This window comes from Chionomys nivalis, chromosome 2, assembly GCF_950005125.1.
Source record: "Chionomys nivalis chromosome 2, mChiNiv1.1, whole genome shotgun sequence".
Classification (NCBI taxonomy): Eukaryota; Metazoa; Chordata; class Mammalia; order Rodentia; family Cricetidae; genus Chionomys; species Chionomys nivalis.
This window is the reverse complement of record NC_080087.1, coordinates 117,911,143-117,936,070: the sequence shown is the minus strand read 5'-3', so window position 1 is coordinate 117,936,070 and position 24,928 is coordinate 117,911,143. Positions and strand designations below refer to the sequence as shown.

Here is a 24,928-nt window from a genome sequence, read left to right as displayed (position 1 = left end):
GACACACTCTTCTACCTACAGTTCAACAATGTGTTCCTTGTTCTACAATGTTCTCTTCCTTCTTTTGTTTGAGAAAAGCTTTACTATGGTAGCTACTTGCCTGGGTGCTAGAAAAACAAAGTTATTTCTCAAAAGTAGAAACGTGATTCTGTTCTTTCCTATCTTAACCTATCTAACCTCAGATTTTAGAATCCATTTCTTCATTAACAAAAGAAATAATATCTGCTCTGAAAGGTCCCTCTAGGGTTGAAGTCAGACACGCAGCCTAAAATCTGTAGCATCGTACACAGAGGGGTACGTACTCAGTGGTGTTCGTGTGTTGGGTTTGGAAGTGTAGTCCCCTCTTTGAACTACATTTCTCCAAATATTGAGGCACCCACAAAATAAGATCAACACCCAAGAAAGGACAAAGGAAGCAGTGGTTCTTGCTGGCCTCAGAAGAGCTGAAACTGTCGGTCTTTATTTTATGTATGTTTCATTTTTAGTAAAAATACAGTCTCCCAAAGAAGGAGGGAGATGTGGATTCGGTGGGAGTCGGTGTCTCCGCTGAGCTCTGCCCCGCCTCTTTGCTCCACTTTGTGTTATAAACGGGAAGGTTTCAAGTGTTAAAAAAAAAATATTTCTGTAGGGGAAAAAGGTCTTGCGCCACACTGCTTTTCCTCATCAGTTCTAACCCTCAAGGACAGGGATTGCTTGAAGGGCTATAAAGAGATCTAGGTTTACCAATTACCAATAAGTAACTGGCTGTTTGGGGCAAATGATTCTGTTTCTATGCTCTCGGTTCCCTCTCCTTTGATATGTGTAGCTTCGAAGAATAATGTCAAAGGTTCCTGTTGAAGTATAATATCAAAGGTTGATATTTGTGTTTGTTTGTTTTTGGTTTAGTTTGTTTTGGTTTTCTTGAGACTGGATCTCATAAAGTCCAAGCTGGCTTCAAAGTTACTACATAGCCAAAGCATGACCTTGAACTTTTGATCTTCCTTCCTCCCAAGTGCTGGCATTATAGGCATGTACCACCATGCATAACTGCCTTTTAGTTTTAATTCTGGAGATCCAGGAAACTTAAAAGCAGCAATTGTTTGAGGAGCTAAAACTTTCTCATCATTTCACCCCAGTTTGTCCAGTGCCCACACAGTACATGCACACGACACACACTGAATGTCCAAAGCCTGAGTAAATAGTTTAATTGTGGATTAAATGAAGATGGGGCTGGGTGTGGTAGTACGCACCTTTAACCCCAGCACTTAGGAGGTAGAGGCAGGTGGATTTCTGTGTGTTCAAAGTCAGTCTAGTCCACATAGTGAGTTCCAAACCTGCCAAGGCTATATAGTGAGACCCTGTCTCAAAACACCAAAACAACAATGTGATGCTAGCTTGATCAACTGATTGGCCCTCTTGGCTCTGAGGATGGCTCCAGTGGACTGTGATAACATGTTTCTGAGCTGGAGAGTTTAAAAATAGCTTCTGCTCTACCAGAGGATTTGGGTCCTATTTCCAATACCCATATGACATTTCACAGCTGACTGGCTGTAACTCCAGTTCCAGGGGATCCAATGCCCTCCTCTGTCTTCTGTGCGCATCAGGTGTACATGTGACAGACAGACAGACATGCAGGCAGAACACTCATGTACATAAAATCAAAATGTAAAAAAAAATCCATTCATACATATAAAATAAAAATAAGTCTTTTAAAAATATGACAGTTCTTACTGATTGCAGTATCGCATGCCAGTAGCTTCAGCAGCGGGGAGGCAGAGCACGTGGGTCAGGAGTTCAAGCCCATCAACACCTGGAGTGCTTGAGCTACGTGAATCCCTGTCTCAAGCTAGTCTTCCACACCCAGCAAAAGATCTGATAGCTCTTTGCCAGCTGATTTCTGTGGGATAATGGTGAACGCATCACCAATAGCATTCTAACTGATTGGGACCCGGAGTTTTAGGTGTTCAGCCTCTCTGATCATTTGTATCTTTCAGCCATATTTCAATCCATCTCTGTTCTGCCTAACTTCCAGTTCGGGGCAAAGCATGGTCTCAGCACTTAACTTACAATAACTTTCTGTGTGTGTGTGTGTGTGTGTGTGCTTAGGTTGTTTTTGTTTTTGAGACAACGTCTGGTGTAGCTCAGCCTGACCTGTACTATGAGCCCTGATCTCCTTAGTGGCAAAGTGGAATGGATACTTTGAAATGTTGCTATGGAGCCAGGTGATACCCAGCAAGAGATCTTCACAGTGTGCGACATAGTATACAACCACAGTATCCCCACCTAGCATCAAAGATGGCTCAGAAGGAAATCTACTAGAGAAGAAAGTAACTCTTCAACCAGGAAAACAGAACCAAAACAAGCAGAAAAGCGGTTTTGCCAACAAAAAGTCATAAATGTCTCCCCTCCCTTTTCTTAGGAAGACGTTTGCACACACATTTCCCTTTGCTCGGTAGACCTCCTCCGTCAGATTGTTCGTTTAAAATTCGGGTCAAGGGCTGGAGAGATAGCTTAACTGATAAAATGCTTGCAAGCGTGAGGATCTAAGTTTGGTGCCCAGAATCAAGTTTAAAAAAAAAAAAAATCAGGCTGGAGAGTTGATAATGGAGTTCCCGGGAGTTGTCAGATAGCCAGAATAACCTAACTGGGTGAACCCTAAGTCCCAGTGACTCTATCTCAAAAATCAAAGTGGAAGGGTAAGATAGTATTCTTGAGAAACATATCTGAGGTTGACCTCTGGCCACCAACACATTCACGAACACTAGGCAGGTAATGGCTGAGAAGGACTGACAGACAAGTCAAGTTCCTTCAGATTCTAGATCGTCCAGTCTTGTGCCCCTAATAGACTCTTGAAATTATATACTACTCATTTGTGTGGTTATTTTCCTTAGATCTGCCCTTTCCCCAAGAGTCATTTTCTCTGAGAACAAGACAATGGTGATTTGGTGGGCTTTCAATAAATATGAATTGAATGAACGAAAAGAAATTACCCAAGACTTGTGTAAGAATTTTAGGATACAAAAGAAAACACACACACACACACCGTGGGGGTAGTGTGGGGTTGCCTTTCTAACTAACCAAACCATTCCCCAGTTACTGGGTTCCAAGGAAGGGGTGGGTTAAGGGCGCAAGGTGGTCCATCGGATGAACAAATGGTCAAACCCGGGTGGAGACCCAGGTCCTAGCGAGTGGGTAGGAGGCGGGTTGACCTCTCCACGGGTCCCCAGGGTCCTGCATCGCGCCACACACGAGGAACCGAGGAATCGAGGAACCTCAGCACCCTGCCTCAGCCCCGCCCCAGGAGAAGTTTTGTCCCCGCCCGCTGGACTCGCCTCCCGGTCGATCGGTACTAGTACCACAGACCTTGTGGAAGGTGCGATCCACAGGTGACACCATGAAGATCGAGTTCGCACCACTGAACACCCCACTGGCGTGGCACTTGCAGACGGTTGCCGTGCTTCAATGGATCGTGTCTTTCATCTTGTTAGGTAAGAACTCCGCTGAACCACACTCACGTACCATTCTCACCCTACTGGTTCTCCGGTCAGCCAAACCAGAGGGCTTTCCCCTACCATGCTTTGGATTCTTTCTCCCTTGTGACAAGTAACTTTGCCAACTTTATTTCCCTTCTGGTATTTTCTTTTTCTTCTCTTCCTTCCTTCCTTTTATGCTTTCTTCTTTCATTTTTGGTTTTTCGAGACGAGATTTCTCTGTGTAGCCCTGGCTGTCCTAGAACTCTCTCTGTAGACCAGACTGGCCTCAGACTCAGAAGTACTCTGCCTGCCTCTGCCTCCCAAGTACTAGGATTAAAGGCATGCACCACTACGCCTGACTTTTGCTATTTTATTTCTAAAGTAAGGTGTGTCTTACCTACAATGGAAGGCACAGATTTTTAATATACACCTGCATAAATTTGGGTAACTATACCCTCCCAAATGTAGTCATGAACCATCTAGAAAAGGGTGCTAGAGAAAGCTGCAGTTTAGCTCTGCAAGGGCTGATAATTTGTTTCTAGATCCCTTGACTCATAAATGGGTAATGCCTCTAGGTGTTTAAAACCTGAAGCCTTTGTCACCTCAATCTTAAAACAAAGAGTTACGTGCTTAGTGTTAAGTTTTCCGATTGCTCCTGGGTGCGGAATCATGCTTTTCTGCCTAGACCCAACAAGTACATGGTTGGGTTGGGTTTGTGAGTCTTCTTTTTGGAAATAATCCACTTGGGTGCGTTCTAGAGTATTCTCAGGCTAAGGCGGGACAGGAAGCAGATCTCTGTGGCCAGCTCTTGGAGGAAGCCTGTCCTTTGTGTGTCATGCTCTTGGGAAGAAAAAAAAGGAATAACTAAGATCTTCTGTGGCTAAACTTCCCTAAAAGCAGAAATTGTCCATATGGGCCAAGACAATGAACTGCACGCTGGTTGGGCTAAGTAATAATAACAACATTCAACGCATTACAGTTTTGCATGTTAGAAGTAGTTTCATTCATTCCATGCACTCACAGATCTCCACCGTGACTACATATGAGGACCGCTAAAAGGATCTTCAACACTGGGATGCCCAGGCTCCAGCCCTAGTATTTCTAGCTCATTTGTCTTGGAATGCAGCCTTCACTGAGACTTATAAAAACAAAATCAGGAACAAAACTCTCCAAGTGCACAGCAAGAGCTAATGAATAGACAGTTCAAGGCATTAACTAGCTCCTTAGGTCCTCACAGCCCAAACCCTGGAGGCTTGGCTAGCAGCACTGCATTCTGTTCTGCTCTGGACACCCTAGGGACAGTGTATCCAGTATCCAGTACTGCCACTGAGCCCCCAAGCCCCTTCCACTATTAACCACACCATCCTCACAGTTACAGTGACGCCAGGACTCCGTGCTGTCTGCATAAAAGAAGAAACTGAGGCAAAATAAATTACTCCAGGTCAGGCAGCTAGTAAGTGGAAAAAGCTGAATGCTAGCAGAATTTTCCTGCCTAAAGTCCCTGGTCCAGCCACTGGATGCCCGCTCTGATGGTCTTGCTTTCTAACCCATCCATCACACAGCAAAGCTCAGAGAGCCCACTCTCCTTTTCCTCCATGGCAGTTGTCACTGATGGCATCTGCAAATGTCTGCTGCTGGTTGGGAGAGGTCTATGTGGCCACCCTAGTGTGCAGGCTCAGAGAAGGAGCACCCAGCAGCTGCCCGACCAGGGAAGGATACCCAAGAGGACTTGCTGCGGGATTGTTTCCACCTGTCACCCTCCACATGTCTCATGCCATCTCCTTAGCAATCCAGTAAGGGTAGGGGTGGGATTGTCCCCTTTCCTCATGTCACACCGGGGAAACTATTGCACAGGGTCATGTGGTTCAGTTGTTGGTCAGAGGGCACCTAAACGACCTGCAAGTAGATTGCAGTTTTTGGTTGCAGAGGGCAGAGAGAAGGAAGTGGAGTCTCACAAACCGACTACCCTGGTGTCTTTTTATTTGCCTGGTTTTACTGCTTACTGCTTCTTCTTCTTCTTTCTTCTTCTTCTTCTTCTTCTTCTTCTTCTTCTTCTTCTTCTTCTTCTTCTTCTTCTTCTTCTTCTTCTTCTTCTTCTTCTTCTTCTTCTCTTATTTAGCTTTATTTGTGTAGGGGGGGTGCAGGCCCAAACATGCCACAACATGAGGTGGAGAACAAAAGACAGTCTTTACCTTTCTGCCGCCTTAGCAAGAGGTCTCTTTGCTGCTGGCCTGAGAACTTGGAGAAAGTTTCTTGTTTCTGCCTCCCATCTTGCTGTGGAGGACAAGAATGAGAGATGATTGCGATGCTGCTGCTTCTGGGGGTCTAAACTCAGAGTGGTCTAAACCCAGCCATCCCCTCAGACCTAAATTATCAGTATTTCATAGGTTGTGCCTGAATGAAATGGGTGCTGCTCAGTGGGTAAAAAGGGAAAAGGACATTCCAAACTGCCAGGGATTTCCAGCTTTCTCAGGAAAGTAGAGGTGGATTGGGGAGAGGGGGTCGCAGTGGGGGGTAGGTTTCCAGGGTTTTAAAGGAACAGATAGGTATCTGTTCCCTTAAAAGAGGGGAACCTGTGAGCTGGGGTGGAGGGCTATGAAGTGTATTACAGGTACTTGTGAGTGGGATTGAAGGAGCCTAGAAGCTAGCATAGACCATTTTATGCTCAAAGGTACCACAGGCATACGTTAATGGAAGACAGAAGTCCAGTTTGCCAGAGACAAGAAGGAAAGACTCCTTTGAGCAGGTAGAGACTATTTTCTCAAGCTCCCGAGGGAATGCTGGCTTTTGTCTAAATGCCAAATTTCGGGAAAAGGGATTTCTTGGGACCAGACATCCCAGCCTTTTGTATCCTTTCCTATGATTACTTCCTGTTGATGACACTGGGGCGTTGTTGGGGAACCCCCAGAATACTGGCAAAGGCTGGGAAGAGCAGGTTGTTGTACTCACTGTCCCGGCTCTGCAGGACTATCTGTGGCTAGAAAAGTGCAGACCGAATGGAGCAGCCTGTGGCTCAGGATGGAAAGGAGTCGTGGGGATGGTAGGAGTCTTGGGGAAATTCTGTCAGGAGCATCTGGCTTACCAACCATCAGGTAATTTTCTAATTCTTTCCTGAAAGAACCTAAAGAGGCAGGAAGTAATCATTATTACAAGGAGTATGGAAATCAGTGGACCAAAGAGATTCAAGAGCCAGGGGCCCAAGGGAGATCCACAAAGGAGTTGGCAGCTTCAATTCTTTCTTCCACCCAGCCAGACTGGTTTATGTAGTAGCAGCATTCTTCTTTGAGAAAGAGACAAGAGACAAGTGCCTCTCTTTCAGTGTTAGTAAGTCAAGAGCCCTTCGATTTTCTAGGATCCCTGAGGCCAGAGAAGTGAACTGGTTTTGAAGTAATCATATAGTCAGTGTAGATTCCTGGAAGGTATATGCTAGCTGGGTGGATATCTGTTGAGATGGGTTCAGATTGTGACCCAAGGCACTTGCGGCTGAGGCTGCCAAACTAATTCTGATTGCAACGTGGGAGCAGGGGAGGATGGGGGGCTATGGCCTGTCAATCCCTATGTGAAACTTGGAAGAAAGTATAGAATTTTCCTTCTATGTAAAGGGTGAGTTGGGGAATAACAGAGTGGAGAAGCGGGAACCATGAGTGAATTCTTCTATACCCTGGTAGAGCTTGAATTGGCACCAAAACAAAGCTCCTTACAGGGCTAATACAGTTCCTGATATTGATGTATTAGTACGTCCTGATGAAGCATGACCGAGAACATTGATATCTTCTAGTAGGCTGAGAATTATTATAAGTAGGCACTGTGAAGGAAAACTTTTCTCTATCTTTTTCTTGTAATGGTCTAGTGAAGAAACAATCCTTTAAATCAATAACTATGAGAGGCCATCCCTTTGGTAACAGAGAAGGCAGAGGAATTCCATATTGTAGAAGGCCCGTAGGTTGAATAACCTTGTTGATAACCCTTAGATCTGTCACCATTCTCCATTTTTCAAATTTCTTTTAACAACAAATACAGGAAAATTCCAGGGGCTTGTAGATTCTTCTGTATGTTTAGCATCTAGTTGCTCTTGTACCAACTTTTCTAACGCCTGCAACTTTTCCTCAGCTAGAGGCCACTGCTTAACCCATATTGGTTTCTCAGTTAACCATTTTAAATGTAGGGCTGTTAGTACCTCTGAAGGTTTATCAATTGCTTTGTGTTCTTGTAGAGCCCAAATGGCTGGTGTCCATGTCTATAATATCTGCTAATATTTTCTTCAGAAACATAAGTTTTGGGGGCTGCAGGAATATTAATCTGGGTATTCCATTGCTGCAATAGGTCATAACCCCACAAATTCATTGCAATATTGGCTATATATGGCCTTATTCTTCCCATTTGCCCTTCTAGCCCTATTCATTCAACCCATCTCATGCTTTGTTTTACCCAAGATAGGGTTCCAGTTCCCAGGAACTGAACATCTACCTCTTGAAGAGGTCAATTTGGATGCCAAGATTCTGGAGTAATGATACTTACATCCACATCCATGTCTAGCAAGCCTTCAATAAAAATGCCATTTATATACACTCTTAGCTTTGTGTTGAGGGAGCTGCGGACCTCTTCCCACAGCCCGGCTCCCGCATGGTTAGCTTTATACACGAAATAACAACACATGCATTGTATTCTTTTAAACACTGCTTGGCCCATTAGCTCTAGCCCTTACTGGCTAATTCTCATATCCCGATCAACCCATCTCTAATAATCTGTGTAGCATCAGTCTTACCAGGAAAGATTCAGCATGTCTGACCTGGCGGCTTGCTTCATTGCTTCTGGCTCTGAGAGGAGCTGCCCTGCATCTGAGCTCACTTCCTCTTCCTCCTAGCTGTTTACTCCACCCACCTAAAGGCTGGCCAATCAGATGGGCCAAGGCAGTTTCTTTATTAGCCAATGACCTTCCTCCATCAGCTTTGGTCTTTAATCATTTATAGAAGTCTGCCAAAATATACGTTTCCTCTCTCCTACTGGAGTTTTTGACTCATCCTCCACATTTAACTCATCATTCAGACCAGTATTACTTTTTACAGCAGGCATTGGAATTTTTAATTTTTCTGGCAAGACATGTTCTCCACAGTAACTGGAAATGACTGGACCACATTCATCATGGGGGCCTGGTAGAGGCCCCTCATGGTGTTTCTCAATGGTATCGGGTTGCTTCATCTATCTTTTGTTGACCTACATTCATTGGTCCAATGCCAGCCTTTGCCACATCTCCTACATATACCTGAAGGCTGAGTCTTCCTACTTCTGCCATTCCCAGAGGAGACATTATTCCTAGGAATCCGTTGTCTACAATCTTTTCTCAGATGTTCCATTCTATCACAATTAAAACCTTTGGTATTTTGATGTCTTCTCTTACCATTGGAAATTGCTTCTCCTACTCAAGCTTCAGTACCATAGTCAAGTGTCTCAACATTCATCGTATGCAAGACCCATTCATCCATGGGTGCTGATCTGATCTTAAAGTCCCAAGGATCCTTTTATACTCTATGCTGGCATTCTCATAAGCCAAAGATTCAATTATTATATGCCTAGCTTCTTGGTCAGTTATCCCTATTTGTACAGCCCTAGTTAGTCTTTGCAAAAAGTCACTAAAAGGTGTTTTTTTGACCCTGTTCAACCCTAAGATATGATTCAACTCTCTTTTCTGGTTCCTGAATTCTGTCCCAAGCCTTTAAAGCTGCTGTGCTACATAGGGACAAGGTGTGGTCATCATAAAGAGCTCAATCCTTAGGATTAGAGTAAGGTCCTTCGTTTAGAATTTGATCTAAGGAAATCTCAAGTCCTTTTGCTTTTTCTTATTGCTCTAAAATTTTTGCCTCCTCTTTTAAAAAACATCTCCAAAGTAATTGCAGTCCACTTTCTAGGTAGGAGTGATGAGATTAACTGAGTCCAATCTTGAGGCATGGCTTTGCTACTGAATGCCCATGTTCTGACCATTTTCCTAACAAAGGATGAATGTAGTCCATAAGCTACAATTGCTTGTTTAATTTCCTTCAGATCAGTCATACTTATTGGCTCCCACATGCATTCTTTGACAATCTTAGGATACTTGGGGACAGATACTTTTTCTGATGTTATTACTGGAAAAGCAGGCAGAACTCTGGGGAAGCTATCCAGAGGTTTTTATGTAACAATGAAATTAAATTTTGCCTTTTTACCTTTTGTTCCTGGTCATCAAATTCGATAATTTTCTCATTCTTTTCTCTGGCTTTTGTAATGTCTGGATCTCCTGTCATTGAGGATTCCAAGGTGTGAAGTCTGTCCAGTAAAGATATTGTCTCATCCTTGGACATAATCTTTATAGCATGCATATTACCTTCCTGGAGAGACATTCTATCAGTCAATCTGTCATACCCCTCGACAGAGTCCAGTTAATACATTCAACAGTGCAAATTCTCTCAAATAATGTTTCAGCACCCACTGTCGTTGATTGGATTTTATGTGCCAAATTGGCTGTTTCCTTCTCTTAAGTGCTGAGTCTCCCTTTAAAAAATCATGAGTTTGGTGCCGACAGAATGCGAGCACATCACGTGCTTCAAGATATTTTAAAGGAGATTAAAAAAACATAAATACATTGTGATTAGACATCTGTCCCATCCCCAGTTATGTCATTATATATAAGCAGATATCTGTGTGTGACAAAATCCAGGCATTACATGTAAAGAACACTCTGCTTGTAGCAGCTACAAAACATGAATGTATTACATGCAACTGGATTGCTTTCTTTATACTGGTGGATGTTATTTTAATTTCATCTCAGTAAAAAAAAATTGGATGAACTACCTTTAAAAATAAAGAAAATATAGAACCTATGGGAATTAAGTAGTAGATGGTGATTGACCTGTGACTTTCAATTCAAAATGTCCTTAGATCAACCCTTAAAAGTCAGGTGGCTCACAACCTTTAATCTTAGCACTTGAGAGGCAGAGGCAAATGAATCTGTGAGTTTGAGGCCAGCCTGCTCCACATACTGAGTTCTAAGACAGCTAAAACTTCATAGTGAGACCTCGTATCAAAAAAAAAAAATAAGTAGATAAGTAAAAATTAAATTAAAAGTCAGGCCATCAATTTATAGAAGTCAGTGAATTTCAGCTTAAAGGCATCTGTTTTGAGAGTCATTGAAGTAAACTTTAGTGATCATCTCTTGCTTTGACTTCCAATTTAAGAGAATCAAGTCACTCTGGGTTGCTTCGTTAGCTAAAACTAAGAAAGAGACTACCTAGTCATGTAGTTTGGGTAGTGTTATCTTCTGTCAAGTCAATTATATGTAGAATATTTAAAAACTACGGTGTTCTATTTCTGATATAAACTATAAAGGGCTCAAGCAATATGAAGAATTGGCTTTAACTGAGACAGTCTCTCTACAGCAAAGCATCAGAGCAGATCATGTAACTAAGGTGTCTCTCCACAGTGATCTAGTTGTGACTTTTGGTCCCATGAAATAAGTAAAAATGTGGGGAAATACATTGATATGCATATATGGAAAATTTATTAGAAATTCAAATGGTCAGAAACAAGACAATGGTTGCATTAGTGCTGACAATCATTGCTAGATTTTCATTTCATATAACATTTGTGAAGAAGTTATAATACCAGACCCATAATACCAAAACAGATGGTATAAGAATATCCTAATTCTTGAAATTTAGAATTAACAATAACGTATGATCTTCTATCTTAAAAAATAACATGGGGATGGAGACATGGTGGCTTAATGGCTAACACGTGTTTATTACCTGTATAACAACCTGGGCAGCAGTCCTGTGTATACATGTGATGAGCAGATGTGGGGGTCACTCGGGCTTCCTGGATGCTGGCTTAGCCAAAGAGCTAGAGCTTCAGGTTCAGAGAGAGCCCCTGCCTCATGGGAATAAGGTGGAGAGTGGCAGAGGATGACACCTGACACCCTCCTCCGGCCTCTGTGCATGTGCACAGGCACACAGACCTGTACATGCATAAGTGCATACATGCATACACCACCAGGAATAAGGCTGATGCCTTCTCTGCTTATTATTGTCCCCCACATTCTTCAAAGTATGGTGGTAAGGAGCATTTTGTAATAATGGTTCAGATTTGTCTGTCATTTATTCTGTGCCAGGCACTTTGACCTCAGCAGCCTCTGGAAACACATGCTGTCATTAGCCATGTTTATTTGTATTTATTTGTTTGTTTGTTTGTTTTGAAACAGGGTCTCTCTGTGTACCCTTGACTGTCCTAGAACTCACTCTGTAGACTAGGCTGGCTTCATACTCACAGAAATCTGCCTGCCTTTTGCCTCCCGAATGCTGGAATTAAAAGCGTGTGCCACCACTGCCACCATTGCCCCACACACCATTAGACCGTGTATTAAGTACTCCGCACTGAGACAAAGTACCCAACAGAAGTGACTTAAGGGAGGATTTCCCTTGTTTGGCTCACAGCTTGAGACGGTATGGTCACCATGGCTGAGTCACGATTGCAGGAGCATATGGCTAGGACTTTTTACATCCTGGTGGATCAGACAGCAGAGAAGGCTTGGGCCTCATCTAGGGTGGGCTATAACCCACTTCCTCTAGGTAGACGCCATCTCCTAAAAGTCCATAACGTTCCAAAGCAGCACCACCATATGGGGGACCAAGTGTGAAGACATATGAGTCTATGGAGGACACCCCACATTCTAGCTTGAATACCCACTTCCCGGGCAGAAGCACTGAGACTCGGGAGGCAAAGAAACCTGCTCCAGGCTGGACAGCTTGGTCCACAGTGAATTCTGTCACAGGAGGTCCAGTTCCAGACTCACCACTTAGTAACTATGCATGTGAAATGTGTGAAAGATTTAAAGAGACACGTTGTGTGTATTCGAGTGGAGCCTGTGCTGCTGGTGGTGTTTGTGTGTGTGTGCACAGGATTCTGTTTCTTGACCCCTTTCTGGATCACCCTGCGCTTGAAATGAAGTCAGTTTGCTATTGAAGTCAGTTTCTCCACCTTTGTGGAAACAAACAGAAGTTTCTGTGTGCCTGATTCTTTATGCTACGAACCCACATATGAAGTCATAACAAAGTGACCTGTAGTAGTGAGCACTCATCATCTGCTAGGCTTTAAGCTTCTAGTCTGCCCTCTTTTCTGTTATCATTCATTTCAAAACAGGGGTTCACTATGTGGTCTAGGCTGGCCTGGAATTCAGTCTTCTTGCCTCGTTCTCCCAGGTACGCAACACCACAGCCAGATTAGAAGTGTGTCCATGTGTAATATATAAGTCAAACATTTAGAACTGTATTCTTTGGGCCAAGTGTGGTGGGGCACACCTTTTAATTCTAACACTTCGGGGGCAAAACCAGGCAGAGCTCTGTAAGTTTGAGGTCAGTGTTGTCTACATAGTAAGTTCCATGCCAGTCAGAGATACACAGCAAGACCCTGTCTCAAAAAACAAAACTATACCTTAAACATAATGGATTATTGTAAAGTTATCTTTTCTGTCGTCAATATTCAAGTCAAGTTTTCTCCACCCCCTCACCCTTATATATTTAAGCAATATTGTTAAGTACATAAAAGATTGGAATGACTCATAAACATAGCAAGAATTCATAGACACTATAACCTGAAGTGCCCCCTTTATGCTTGTGATAGTTTGAATGAGAATGGCCCCCATAGGTTCATTTGTTTAAATACTTGGTCCTTAGTGGAACTGTTTGGGAAGGACTAGGAGGTGTGGCCTTGTTGGAGGAGGTGTGTCGCTACCAGCAGGTTTTGAGGCTCTCAAAGCCAAGTGCTGTCTAGTGTACCCTCTCTGCCTCCTGCTTGCGGACAGGAGCTCTCAGCTGTTCCTGTCTCCATGTCCTTGCTCCCCAACCATGACCTCAATAAGATGCAAATGAAATACTGTCTTTTATAAGTTGACTTGGTTGTGACATTTTGGCATAGCAATAGAAAAGTAGCTAATACAATACCATTTTTGTTTCTGACAACAGAGTTCTTGAAAATGGAGGCTCTGTGGCCAACACATGTCTGCTTCATGGGTACATAAACTATGATGTACTGTCAAAGTAGAACAGTAAGGTTCCCTACGGTAGCCAGTCCTCTACTTTCCATGGCCAGTGGTTGTGAATTACAGGAGAAGTGACTGGTGGACGATCCCACCTGGCCTGCCCCTCTCTTACAGTTCAGGTGTGCATTGGGATCTCAGTGATGCTGATTGTATACAACTACTGGTACATCTACATCCCATATCTGATCTGGCTCTACTTTGACTGGAAAACTCCAGAGCAAGGAGGCAGGAGATCTAACTGGGTCAAAAGCTGGACTGTGTGGAGGCATTTTAAGGACTATTTTCCACTTCATGTGAGTAGAACTGTCTTCTAAAGTATTCTTTTGAGTTGGGAGGACAGTGGAAGTGTGGTTTCATCTTGTGTGTCTCTACCTTATTCCTCTCCAGACAGTGTGTGCTTCAATCCATTTGGGGCTCTTATAATGAACACCAGAGCTTCAGATCCATATAAAAAATTTTATTTCTCCTAGTTCTGAAGTCTGGCATGGGTGGGGTCCAATATTAAGGTTCCAAGATTCAACCAGTATCATCTTGCCCCATGATCTCATGGCAGATAGAGAAGGCAGAGTAAGAGGGGAGCCAACTTGTCCTTTTAAGAAGAATCCATCCACACTGGCAGTAAGAATGCTAGTCTCTACTCTCTGTGCTCTCGTGAACTAGCCCCCTCTCAGGAGACCTTGCATTCCTACACTGTTGCACTGGAGATCAAATTATCCTTGTTTTGTGGGTGATTGACAGACAGATGCAAATCATTCCAGAGAAAGTGTGCACTTTGGTCCAATTTAATAAATGAGACTTACGTCAAGTTGACAAAGACTGGGAGGGAGGGGGATGTGTATGGGACCTGGGCTTAGTGAATGGTTTGAAAATGTCTGAATATCTCTAACGCAGGGGAATAAGATGAATTGTGATGGTCAGGTCCCGCTGAATAGGAACAGAGGGGAAACTCTTCCACTTCTCACTAATGGGGGTCATTTCATTTCCTTATCTCAATGTGAATGTGCTGTATGTAGCTCATCAAAACCCAGGATTTGGATCCACGACAAAATTATATATTTGGGTTTCACCCTCATGGAATATTCGGGACTGGAGCCTTCGGAAATTTTTGCCTAAATTACTCTGACTTCAAGAAGCAGTTTCCTGATTTTACACCTTATGTCCATTCGCTTGCATGCTTGTTCATGTTCCCAATCTGCCGAGAATATCTGATGAGCTTGGGTAAGTGACAGAGCCTCAACTTCAGTGACACCCACCTTATCTTACAAACCTACACTCTGTGGATTTTCCCGACACCTAATCCTTCCATCTGCTCTTCTGTCCAACCCAGATATTTAGCTTTGTGATAGCAGCATAGGCATTGTCAATAAACACTAATTAAGTGGGAGAATATATTGGTAAATGCATTTGGTATATTCAAATGTGGAAAACAGTTATGGGTCAAACAAATGATAAATTATACTTTGGGGAGTCACTTTGCGCACTTCTGGCCCTGAATTCCGGACACTATCACTTTTATGTCTCAAATTCTGAGATTGTAGGTGTGTGTGTGTGCCGCTGCACCTGTGAGTCAACAGAATACTCTCTGATCACAGTTATGAGAACAGAATCAGTCTGAAATGCTGCGGAGATGCTATATAAACATATGAAGTGTCTCAGCTTGTGTCGGTAGCCTTCATTTCAACTCAAGAGACTCTATTTGTTTTTCTAACTTGATTGGCTTTTTGACAGTGCACTTTAGTGACTTGCAGAATGTTTTACACTTGTCAAAATTGTGGAGGGTGGTTGGTTGCAATTACCTTTGCAGGTCCTGGGTATAAAAAAAAAATGAGCAGCCTTTTTGGAAAAATTATATCTTCAGTAACAATTAGTGATAGAGTTAAGGAAAGAGTTTCTATGACCGTCCGGATTGTCATGGCTTCCTTTATAGTCACTTCTGTCATTATGTATCTGTTCGGAAATCACCACAATACAGAGCACTAGGATCCTTGCTGGTTTTGCAAGAACTGTGCCAGTTTGTGGCCTCAAAAGTAGAAGAGCTAGTTCCAGGATAGGCTCCAAAGCTACAGAGAAACCCTGTCTGGAAAAACCAAAAAGAAAAAAAAAAAAAAAAAAAAAGTAGAATTCAGTCCAGTGAGTGCTGCAAGGCACACTAGAGGGCGCCCTACCCCTTAAACTACTGCGTGATCTACCATATGGCCACTAGAGGGCGTACTAACACCCCAAACTACCAAAGAAAATTCCTGTGTGGTTGACATTGGGTTAGAGTTTTATAAAAGGAACAAAATTAAAGATAAAATTTTAATTTCCAAAAAAGTCACAGAAATTTATTTTAAATTTATTTTTTACTGATTCAAAGTATAATTACCAGTAAATTTGTGCAGTTGAGAACAGGTATGGCAGAGACAGCCAGGCATTCTCTGCTCCGGGACCACGTCAGACACAGCTTCAGAGTTTTTCTTAATACAGTGACCACTGTAGTGATATTTTGTTTGTGTTTTAACAAAAAAAAAAAAAAAAAAAAAAAAAAAAAAAAAAAAAAAAAAAAAAGAAGCTTGCCTGAAGATCAGAGTGCAGAGTTAAGCCACAAGAGGCCAGGCAATGGTGGCACACACCTTTAAACTCAAGACTCGGGAAACAGACAAATCTCTGTTATCCCAAGGCTACCCTGGGCTACATGAAATTGATCCAGTCTAAAACAAAAACAGAGCTCATACAAAGGTGATCCCAACACTTGGGACCCCATGCCTTTGACCTCAGCAGTAGGGAGGTGGAGACAGAAGTGATGGCTGGACAGAGAGAAGAATAGAAGGCAGGAGGAGAGCTCAGTGCAGTCTGAGGAGCAGTGCAGTCTGAGGAAACAGTCTGGGGAAGCAGTCTGAGGACAGGATCGCCCCTTTGGTCTGAGCACTGGTAGAGGTAAGAACTCCAGTGGCTGGCTACTCTGCTTCTCTGATCCTTCAGCGTTCACTGAGTTTTTATTATTAAGACCAGTTAGAATTCATTCATGCTACAGATCGCAGCCATTCCTGTTGTATAACAAGTGTTTATACTGACATTCACTCTGTGTGCTGTGTGCCATCATTGGCAAATTTATTCGCTGGATCTTTTGAGACTGGATCTCACTCAGAGCCTTATAGTTCTCTAATAGCAGGGATCAGAATAAAGCATCACTATTGCAGTAGAATATTATTTAAAAAAAAAATAATCCTTCAGAAGGGATGGCTAGTCATGGTTTCTCTTTGCTTCACTAAGGCTTGGTTCCTGTTTCTAAGAAGAGCATATCCCACGTGATGAGCAAAGATGGAGGTGGGAACATTTCCATCATTCTCCTTGGGGGTGCTAGGGAATCGCTGGACGCCCACCCAGGAAAGTATACCCTATGTATGCACAATCGCAAAGGATTTGTTAAGCTTGCTTTGACCCATGGGTAAGTGGGTTTTTTTTTTTTTTTTCAGTTTTGTTGGAGACAGGGTCTTATTATGTAGCTTAGGCTGGCCTGGAACTCACCTTGTAGCCCAGGCTGGTGTGGTGATCGTACTATTAAGCTGCAAAGTCCTGGGCTTACAGGTGTGAGCCACCCTGCCTGGCCTAGCTAAATGGCTATTTTGTTTAGGGTAAGTATGTTTTCAAAGGATAAGACATTAAATGAGCACAAAGAATGATACTAACTTTTCTGATCTCAAAAGAACATTCTCCAAGTCAATGTTCCAATAAAGACAGGTGTAGGGGGGGAGGGAGTCTTCGGAATGGAGGATGAGCTTTATAACAAGGTAACTGGAATGTCACAGCATTCAGTAGTAAAAACAAAACAAAACAAAACAGTAGACACGAAATCTTACATACTCAGTGTAAATTTGTAACAAGATGAACAGAAGCCAATGGAAAGTGTGGTTTCCCCTAAGCTTGACTTCCTACAGAATAAGATTCTGGCCATGACTAGCTTGCTGAAGCCCCTCGTAAGGATTTCAAGCACAGCTTGAAGTGTTTTGAAGTTCATGCAGCCTCAGCGTTCCAAACGTGGCTACAGCACAGGAAGCATGGGCTGCTGTAGCAGTTACTTTCCCCATTGCTGAAAAATGCCCCACTAAAGCAGTTTGAAGGGGGCTGGAGAGATGGCTCAGCAGTTAAGAGCAAGAGCACTGACTGTTCTTTCAGAGGACCTGGGTTCAATTCCCAGCACCCACATGGCAGCTCATGCCTGTCTGTATCTCCACTTCCATGGCTCCTGACACCCTTACACAGACATGCATGCAGGCAACATACCAATGAACATAAAATAAAATAAAATAAGATAAAATAAACTTAGAGCAATTTGAGGAAGGAAGGGTTTACTCAGGCTCCCTGTCTCAGGGGATACAGTCCGTCTTTGTGGGGAAGGCATTTGGGGAGCAGGAGGCCACTGCTCATGTTGCACCCACAGTCTACAGACGGATAGCAATGAACCGTGGGACTCAGCTCACATTCTCTTTCCTCCCTCTTTAATCCACCCAGGACCCTGGCCCATGGGATGTTCCTTTGAGGGGTTCATATTCCCCTCTTCATTTAAAACCTCTCCAGAGCTGTTAATCCCAGAACTCCAGAGGCAGAGGTAGGCAGGTCTCTGTGAGTTGGAGGCCAGCCTGGTCTACAGAGCGAGTTCCAGGACAGGTTCCAAAGCTACACAGAGAAACCTTATCTCAAAAAAATCAAAATAAATAAACAAACAAATAAATATAAATAAAATAAAACAAAGCCTCTCCAGAAGCAGCTTCACAGACCCCCAGAGGCATGTCTCCTAGAGGGTTCCAAATCCAGTCAAGTTGATTGACAATGAAGAGTCACTAACACTGGCACCTTTAGAATTTGGGAGGCTTTCTTGAAAAGTCTGGATGAAAGTAAATTATTTAAATTTATAACCTTGAGGCTGGAGAGATTTAATGAATGAATCAACGATTGGACAGTACAATTCTGAAGGCTGGAGTTTTGACCCCAACTCCCATATAGCAAGCCAGGCATCCTGCAAACACACTTGGCCCCAGCTCTGAGGGAGGGGCATTTTCTTTCAACCTGTAAGCATGCACACTCAACCTCTAAGCATGCACACGGGTGTGTACCTGCAGACACAACTGTACACACACTTACATACACAAGCAACCCAACATTTTCCATCTGCTCCTAAAACCTGCGTCCTTCCTTTCTGTCCCACCAGTGCCTACTTGGTCCCAGTGTTTTCTTTCGGTGAAAATGAACTTTATAAACAAATTAACAATCCCGAAGGATCATGGCTTAGAACTGCACAAGAGAAACTGAAGAAATCAACTGGGTTTACCTTGCCACTGTGTTACGCCAGGGGAATATTCCAGTACAACTTTGGCCTAGTGCCCTATCGGAAACCGATCTATACCATTGGTATGTACATGAAATAAACAAAATGGTCTTACCTCATACAGTGTTTGCTGTTACTGTCTAGGTGCTAATAATTCCAAAGAAGTAGCCTTGGGTTTGGACCTGCTAATGTCTTAGCTCATTCGTTTCAACTTTTCTCTTTAATACAGTTCCTCATGTTGTGACCCCCAACCATAAGGTTATTTCTGTTGCTATTTCACAACTGTAATTTTGCTACTATTGTGGATCATAAAGCAAACATCTGTGTTGCCTGGTGGTCATAGATGATCCCTGTGAAAGGGTTGTTCGACCCCCAAAGGGGTCATGACCGTGGGCTGAGAAGCACTCTTACACCCCAACTGAACTTTAACCACGGTATGCACATCTAAGGAACTTCCTCTGCTTGACATTTGTGAGGGAGTTGGTTACCTTGTATAACTCCACTGCTGAACTAGAGTCCAAGTTTAGACATGAAGTTTCTAGTGCCCCTAGTGCACCTGTTTCTCTGTCCCTGCCTAGAGCACAGGGATTGACTGATAAACGAGCCACCTCAGAGGCTCACAGCCACACACACACGCCAGCATCAGGTTCTCGCTAGAGCACGCTTTGTGTCACTAATTATGCTTGTAGATGCTCTGGTGGCGAATGTTTTTATTTATAAAAGGTGAGTGTTTGAATGACTAGAGACGGGGAGCAGAAATGAAAAGGGGGGCAGAGCCCAGCCTGGCGATGTGCGTGTAGTGTCACCAGCGGGGATACTGAGGCAGGAGGGACTCAGGGTCAGGGCCAGCCTGAGCAACATTCAAAGCAGTCTCAAAAAGTAAACAAGTCTATAAGTGGCGGGAGTAAGATACTTTCCATCTGAGGCTTGGAAGAGATGGGGAGGATGAAGATGAGGAGGTGCTGAATCATGATGAATTTAACCATAGTTTTTCATTTTATATGAAATGGAAATAACACTTTTACCACAATAGTCAACACTTTTACCACAATAGTCAATAACTAAACTCTGAATCTAATGACTCTCTCTTTTTTTAGATTAGTTTCACTAGAAGAGGATTTCTTTGATTCCTTCTTCTCCTCTCCCCCCTCCTCCCTTCTTTTTCATAGCAGAGTCTCGTGTAGCCCAGGCTAGCCTGAAACTCACTATATAGCCACGTGGTCTTAAACTTCGAATCCTCCTGCCGCCGCAGGAGCCCCTTCTCTAGGAGTACACACATGACATTTTCTGCTGTCAGTTTACATGAGCTTTGCAATTCAAATGCAGTCACGTGACGCTATTTTTAACTGCCATATTTAACTCAGATGGGATGCAGCAGCCTGTTGGTTGCTCCAGGGAACACTGAGATAAATTGCAGAGTGCGACTGTTCTCTTACGACCAAGTGGCTCATTTCTTTGGTATCATATCAGCTAATCATTTTTGTTCTGTAATGTTATGCTGTTGATTTGAGGGTGAGATATAATGGAAATTACAAGCTATGATTTGGGGGATAAGTTTAATTAGAGGTAGTGCATACGCCCACATGCAGTTGTAAATGCTGAAAAAGGGGCATCTGGCTGTTGGTTGCAGTTACTATCTCCTCGCATTAACTTGTTTTAAGTAGCGTGGCTTTGGTATGTGAGGCAGGTAAATTGTGCCTTTCCTGACAAAGTCAGAGGAAAATGGAGCTGCAGAATGTGAACTGCCGTGAAGACGTTTTCATTCCTGCTCTATACTGTGCTTCTTTTGGGGACGCAGAATAAGGGTACATTCTGTTGGCTCACCCCATACCTACTCTGAATGGTTCTGAGTCCATGGCATCTCCAGCAGTCTGTTATTTTTTTTTGAAACCTTTAAATGAAGATAATAATAAGAATATTTCATAAAGGTCCAGCGGTCACAATCTTAGGACAAAAGAGGGGAGGTCAAAGATTCCAAACAGCCTGACCTGTGGGAACCAGACCAAACATAGGCCTGTAGTCCCAATCCATAGGTAGTTGTGGCAGGACGATCACAAGTTCGAAGCCGACCTGGGCTGCAGAGTGAGTTCAAGGGCAGCCTGGGCATAAGCCACATGGTTAGATTCTATATAGTTTAGTGGTAGAGGACCCGTCTAACATGTGAAAGACACAGTCAGTTCCCGGTACCACAAGGACAGATAAGAAAGAGAGAGGGAAGGAAGAAGAAAGAAACAAGGAAGGGAGGGATGGGGAGGCAGATGGACAGGACAGAGCCTTCCTGACCAGCTTGCTAGGAGTTTCAAGTGCGTTGAGCTTTCCCTGAGCAAGAATTCCTGCCAGCATGTTAACCAGCATCAAAGTGTGAGGAAGTAGACAAATGGCTCATTTTAAAAACAATCTCAGTTTCTGGAAGAACAGAGAGGAGCAGACACCGAGGGATGCACAGCTGTCATGAGTTGGGGAAGCAAATGCGAACAGGGCTCATGAAGCCGTTGTCAGAGTTTGAATGTGGATTATGTGTAAAATGTCACATGACGGTATATTTCGGGGGTGTGATGGGGCCATGTGTAGGCTATTGTTCTTGTTCTTAGACAACAAAATAGTCAGCAATGATTCATATGGCTGAGTTAGTGCCGTCCATGCCCTAATTTCAGAGGCTGTTAGAGATTAAAAGCAGGCTGGCACTGTGGTACATGTCTACAGTCCTGGCATTTGGGTGGCAGAGGCAGGGAGATTGTTTCAAGTTTAAGGCTAGCCAGAACTACATACAAAACCCTGCCTCAAAAACAAATAAACAACCAACAAAAAGTCCTAATAAGAGACTGGGTAGGTAACTTGGTTGGTGGAATGCCTGTCTAGGAAGCTCCAAGCTAGATTTGATAGCCAACATAAAACAGGTAGGGTAGTGAACACCCGTAAATCCAGCAACTGGGAGTTTGAAGCAAGACGATCCAAGTTCATAGGAAATCTCTGCTCCATAATGAGTTCAAAGCCAACGGAGCTAAATGAGACCTTGTCTCGAAAAGCACATATGTGTGCTTATGCATGCAAAGCAACCCAGCAATGGTTGAATGTAGCTGAGAGCAAGTGCTCATGGTATCCTTGCGTTTTTAAGATAAAAAAGATAAGGAAGCAGGTTTTATTTTAATAAAACCGATTCCATCCCATCATATACCAGTGGGAGAAGCACAGGCTAAGAAACTTCTGAAATGGAAGGAAAGGAAGGTAATGCAGTTTGGGCTTGTTTTGTTGTTTGTTTTAAAAAGATTTATTTATTTATTATTTATTTATTTATTTATTATGTATATAGTGTTCTGCTGCATGTACACCTGCAGGCCAGAGAGGGCACCAGATGTCACTAGAGATAGTTGTGAGCCACCATGTGGTTGCTGGGAATTGAACTCAGGTCCTCTGGAAGAGCAGCCCGTGCTCTTAACCGCTGAGCCATCTCTCCCACCCCTGCAGATGGTTTTATTTCTAAAACAGGAGACATTAAAAGAGAGAATGAGGTCCTGAGGATGAATGCAGAGGAGGTAAGACTCCGCCTCTGAGGTGTTAGGGTTTCCAGCAGGGCCCATGCTTTCACTGGTGTGAGTCAGATCATCAGGGAAAAGTGTTCAGACCTTCTAGGTATGACAGAGCCCCACGAAGGATGAAGAATCACACAAGTGACCCGGGGACACATTTATATGCTGGGTTTACCAAAGACAGCAGCTAGGGAAAAGTAGCTCAAATGTACACAGAGACCAAAGACAGGAAAGAGCTCTTGTCACAGGGTTTGAAGGGGTCTCTCCTGACTAACTCCCCCCTGTCTGCTGAAAAGACTTTCTTTCTTCCTGGTCTTAGGAGAGCATCATTCACAAGGCAGCTTTAGTTCCTTCTCTCAGGAAGAAAGGGGAAGCCTATAAAGCCCTTCTCACATCGCAGAAGTACCCTCCACATCCCGCACCTTCACTCCGACGGCTCTCACTGAGCTGCTCTCACTAGAGACTGGAGCTATTTAATTTGCAGGTCAATCTGGGTATGGATTTTTTAGTACACCCCACCCCCAGAGTTCAGAACTGCGAGGAAGCTATGAGAACCTTTAGTTTTACTCTCCCATCCCACGCCAAGGAAAATTTCGGCCAGACAGAAAGCTAAGACAGATCCAGGCTACTCCAAGGCTGCTCTGGAACCCCTGATCCTCCTGCCTCTGCCACCGGAGTGCTGGAGCTAAGGCATGCGCCAGCTGGCCTGGTTTATTTTCTCCGGTTCTCTCTGCTGTGTTGTCAAGGGACTGATGTCCACCGTGCAGAAATTTGACTTCCGAATGATCAAAGAAAACCATCCATGAGCGTTCCGACGTCCCATCCGGAGACTCAGCAATTCCGGGTGTGGGTGTGTTGCTCCGCCTTCTGTGCCCCTCAACGCCCATATTCATGCTCATTACCGCTTGCTGCCTGCTCTATTCCTTCATGTTTGCTCAGTTTTTTCTTAAATAACCGCCGTCTGTTACTGGCACGGCTTCACCCTGTCTGTAGCTTGGAGAAAGACAAAGGGGGCCCCTCCGGATGTGTCCTCCCTTACAAGCACATGCACAGGCCTCATGCCCAAGCTAATGACTCTAGAAGAAGCTGTTTGCAACGACCGCCTGGCCTTGCAGCAGTAGCAGCAGATGGCCAGCAGATGGCGCAGTGTATACGGACGCCAAAGACTTGTCTTTTCGAACTCTCTATAATTCTGAGGTTGCTTATTATATAAACATCTTTTAAAATATGTACAGAATGCCGGGCAGTGGTGGCGCACGCCTTTAATCCCAGCACTCGGGAGGCAGAGGCAGGCGGACCTCTGTGAGTTCGAGATCACAAGTTCAGCCTGATCTACAAGAGAGCTAGTTCCAGGATAGGTACCAAAGCTACAGAGAAACCCTGTCTCAAACTGCCCTCCCCACAAAAAAGTACAGAAACCGACAGATTTATTTACATCTAGTCGGCATTTTTGTAATTATACATATGACGTAAATGCTTTTTTCTTTGTGGAACACTCATATGACCCAGAGTAGATGAACCTTTATCTATCTCTGTCTCCTTCCCCAGAGGGAAATGTCGATCTTCGCAGATTTTTTTTCCTGTGCACTTAAAATGCTGATGCACCTAAAAATATAATTTTTTTTCATAGATAGGCTCACACTTTATTTTGCAACTTTTCTTTGACGTTTTAGATATTGTGCGTCCCACATTATTTGTTATTTAAAAGAGATAGCCGCCTAGGATTCCAGTGAATAATGTCGCTCAGCTTATGCAACTGTTTTCCTACTGAGCTGCGGTTGCTTTCGGTTTTGTGATTCTATGACTTTCGCACAAATGCTTCGCTGTAAAGATAAGTGACACTTTCGATTGTTTTGAAAGATATTTAAAAAAAAAAAAAGAGTCAGAAAGTGTGGGATGCCGCGCGACCTGAGTCAGTCATAATAAGAACACTGTGGTCTGACTGTCAGCTGTGCCCAGGGGAGAATGAGGGTGACGTGGCACACAGCCACACCACTCTGCTCTCAGCTGCTGCCCGCACAGCAGCGGCGCGTTGGACTCAGGGGGCAAACCACCGGGAGAAGAGTGACAGCCCAGTGTCTGCTGAGAAGGGAAACTTTATTTGCTGGCGAGTGGGATGGTGTGACTGAGGCAGGCAGCCAGTGAGCTGCGGAGAGGACTGGAGCCAGGGGACTGGAGGGGTGGGGATTGGCAGCCCAGGCCTCGGACGCCCACTGGAGACGCCGGCTGTGGCCGAGCAATGGTTCTTCCTCGAGGGTGATTGTGCGCTGTTTTTCAGTTGGCCGTCCCATCCCTGTCCGGAGGACTCCGCATCCGACCCAAGAGCAGATTGACCAGCTGCATCAGACCTATATGGAGGAGCTAAAGAAACTATTTGATGAGCACAAAGGGAAATATGGTATTCCAGAACACAAAACTCTGGTTTTTAAGTGACTCTCCCCACTTTAAGGCACAAAGGAAGACAAGAGAGCAGTGTCGAGAAAATAAATATATTAAATAAGTTCACTGTGGGTTTTTTTTTTTTTTTTTGGTTTTTGGGTTTTTCTTTTTTGTTTTGGTTGTTTTTTTTTTTCTATAG

The 24,928-nt window shown here is 43.8% G+C and overlaps 1 protein-coding gene across 2 annotated transcripts; it reads left to right on the top strand.

The window, feature by feature from the left end:
- Window positions 1–3,373: 3,373 nt before the first annotated feature.
- Window positions 3,374–24,783, top strand: Mogat1 (monoacylglycerol O-acyltransferase 1). Of its 2 annotated transcripts, XM_057762979.1 has the most exons (7): window positions 3,374–3,467; window positions 12,256–12,260; window positions 13,638–13,811; window positions 14,532–14,736; window positions 16,771–16,945; window positions 18,707–18,906; window positions 24,629–24,783. In XM_057762979.1, the coding sequence occupies exons 1-7, from the start codon at window positions 3,374–3,376 to the stop codon at window positions 24,781–24,783; spliced, it is 1,008 nt and encodes a 335-aa protein (XP_057618962.1). The 2 variants fall into 2 exon arrangements, with proteins under 2 accessions (XP_057618962.1, XP_057618961.1); XM_057762978.1 differs by lacking the exon at window positions 12,256–12,260 and having other exon boundaries at window positions 13,633–13,811.
- The last annotated feature ends 145 nt before the right edge of the window (window positions 24,784–24,928 follow it).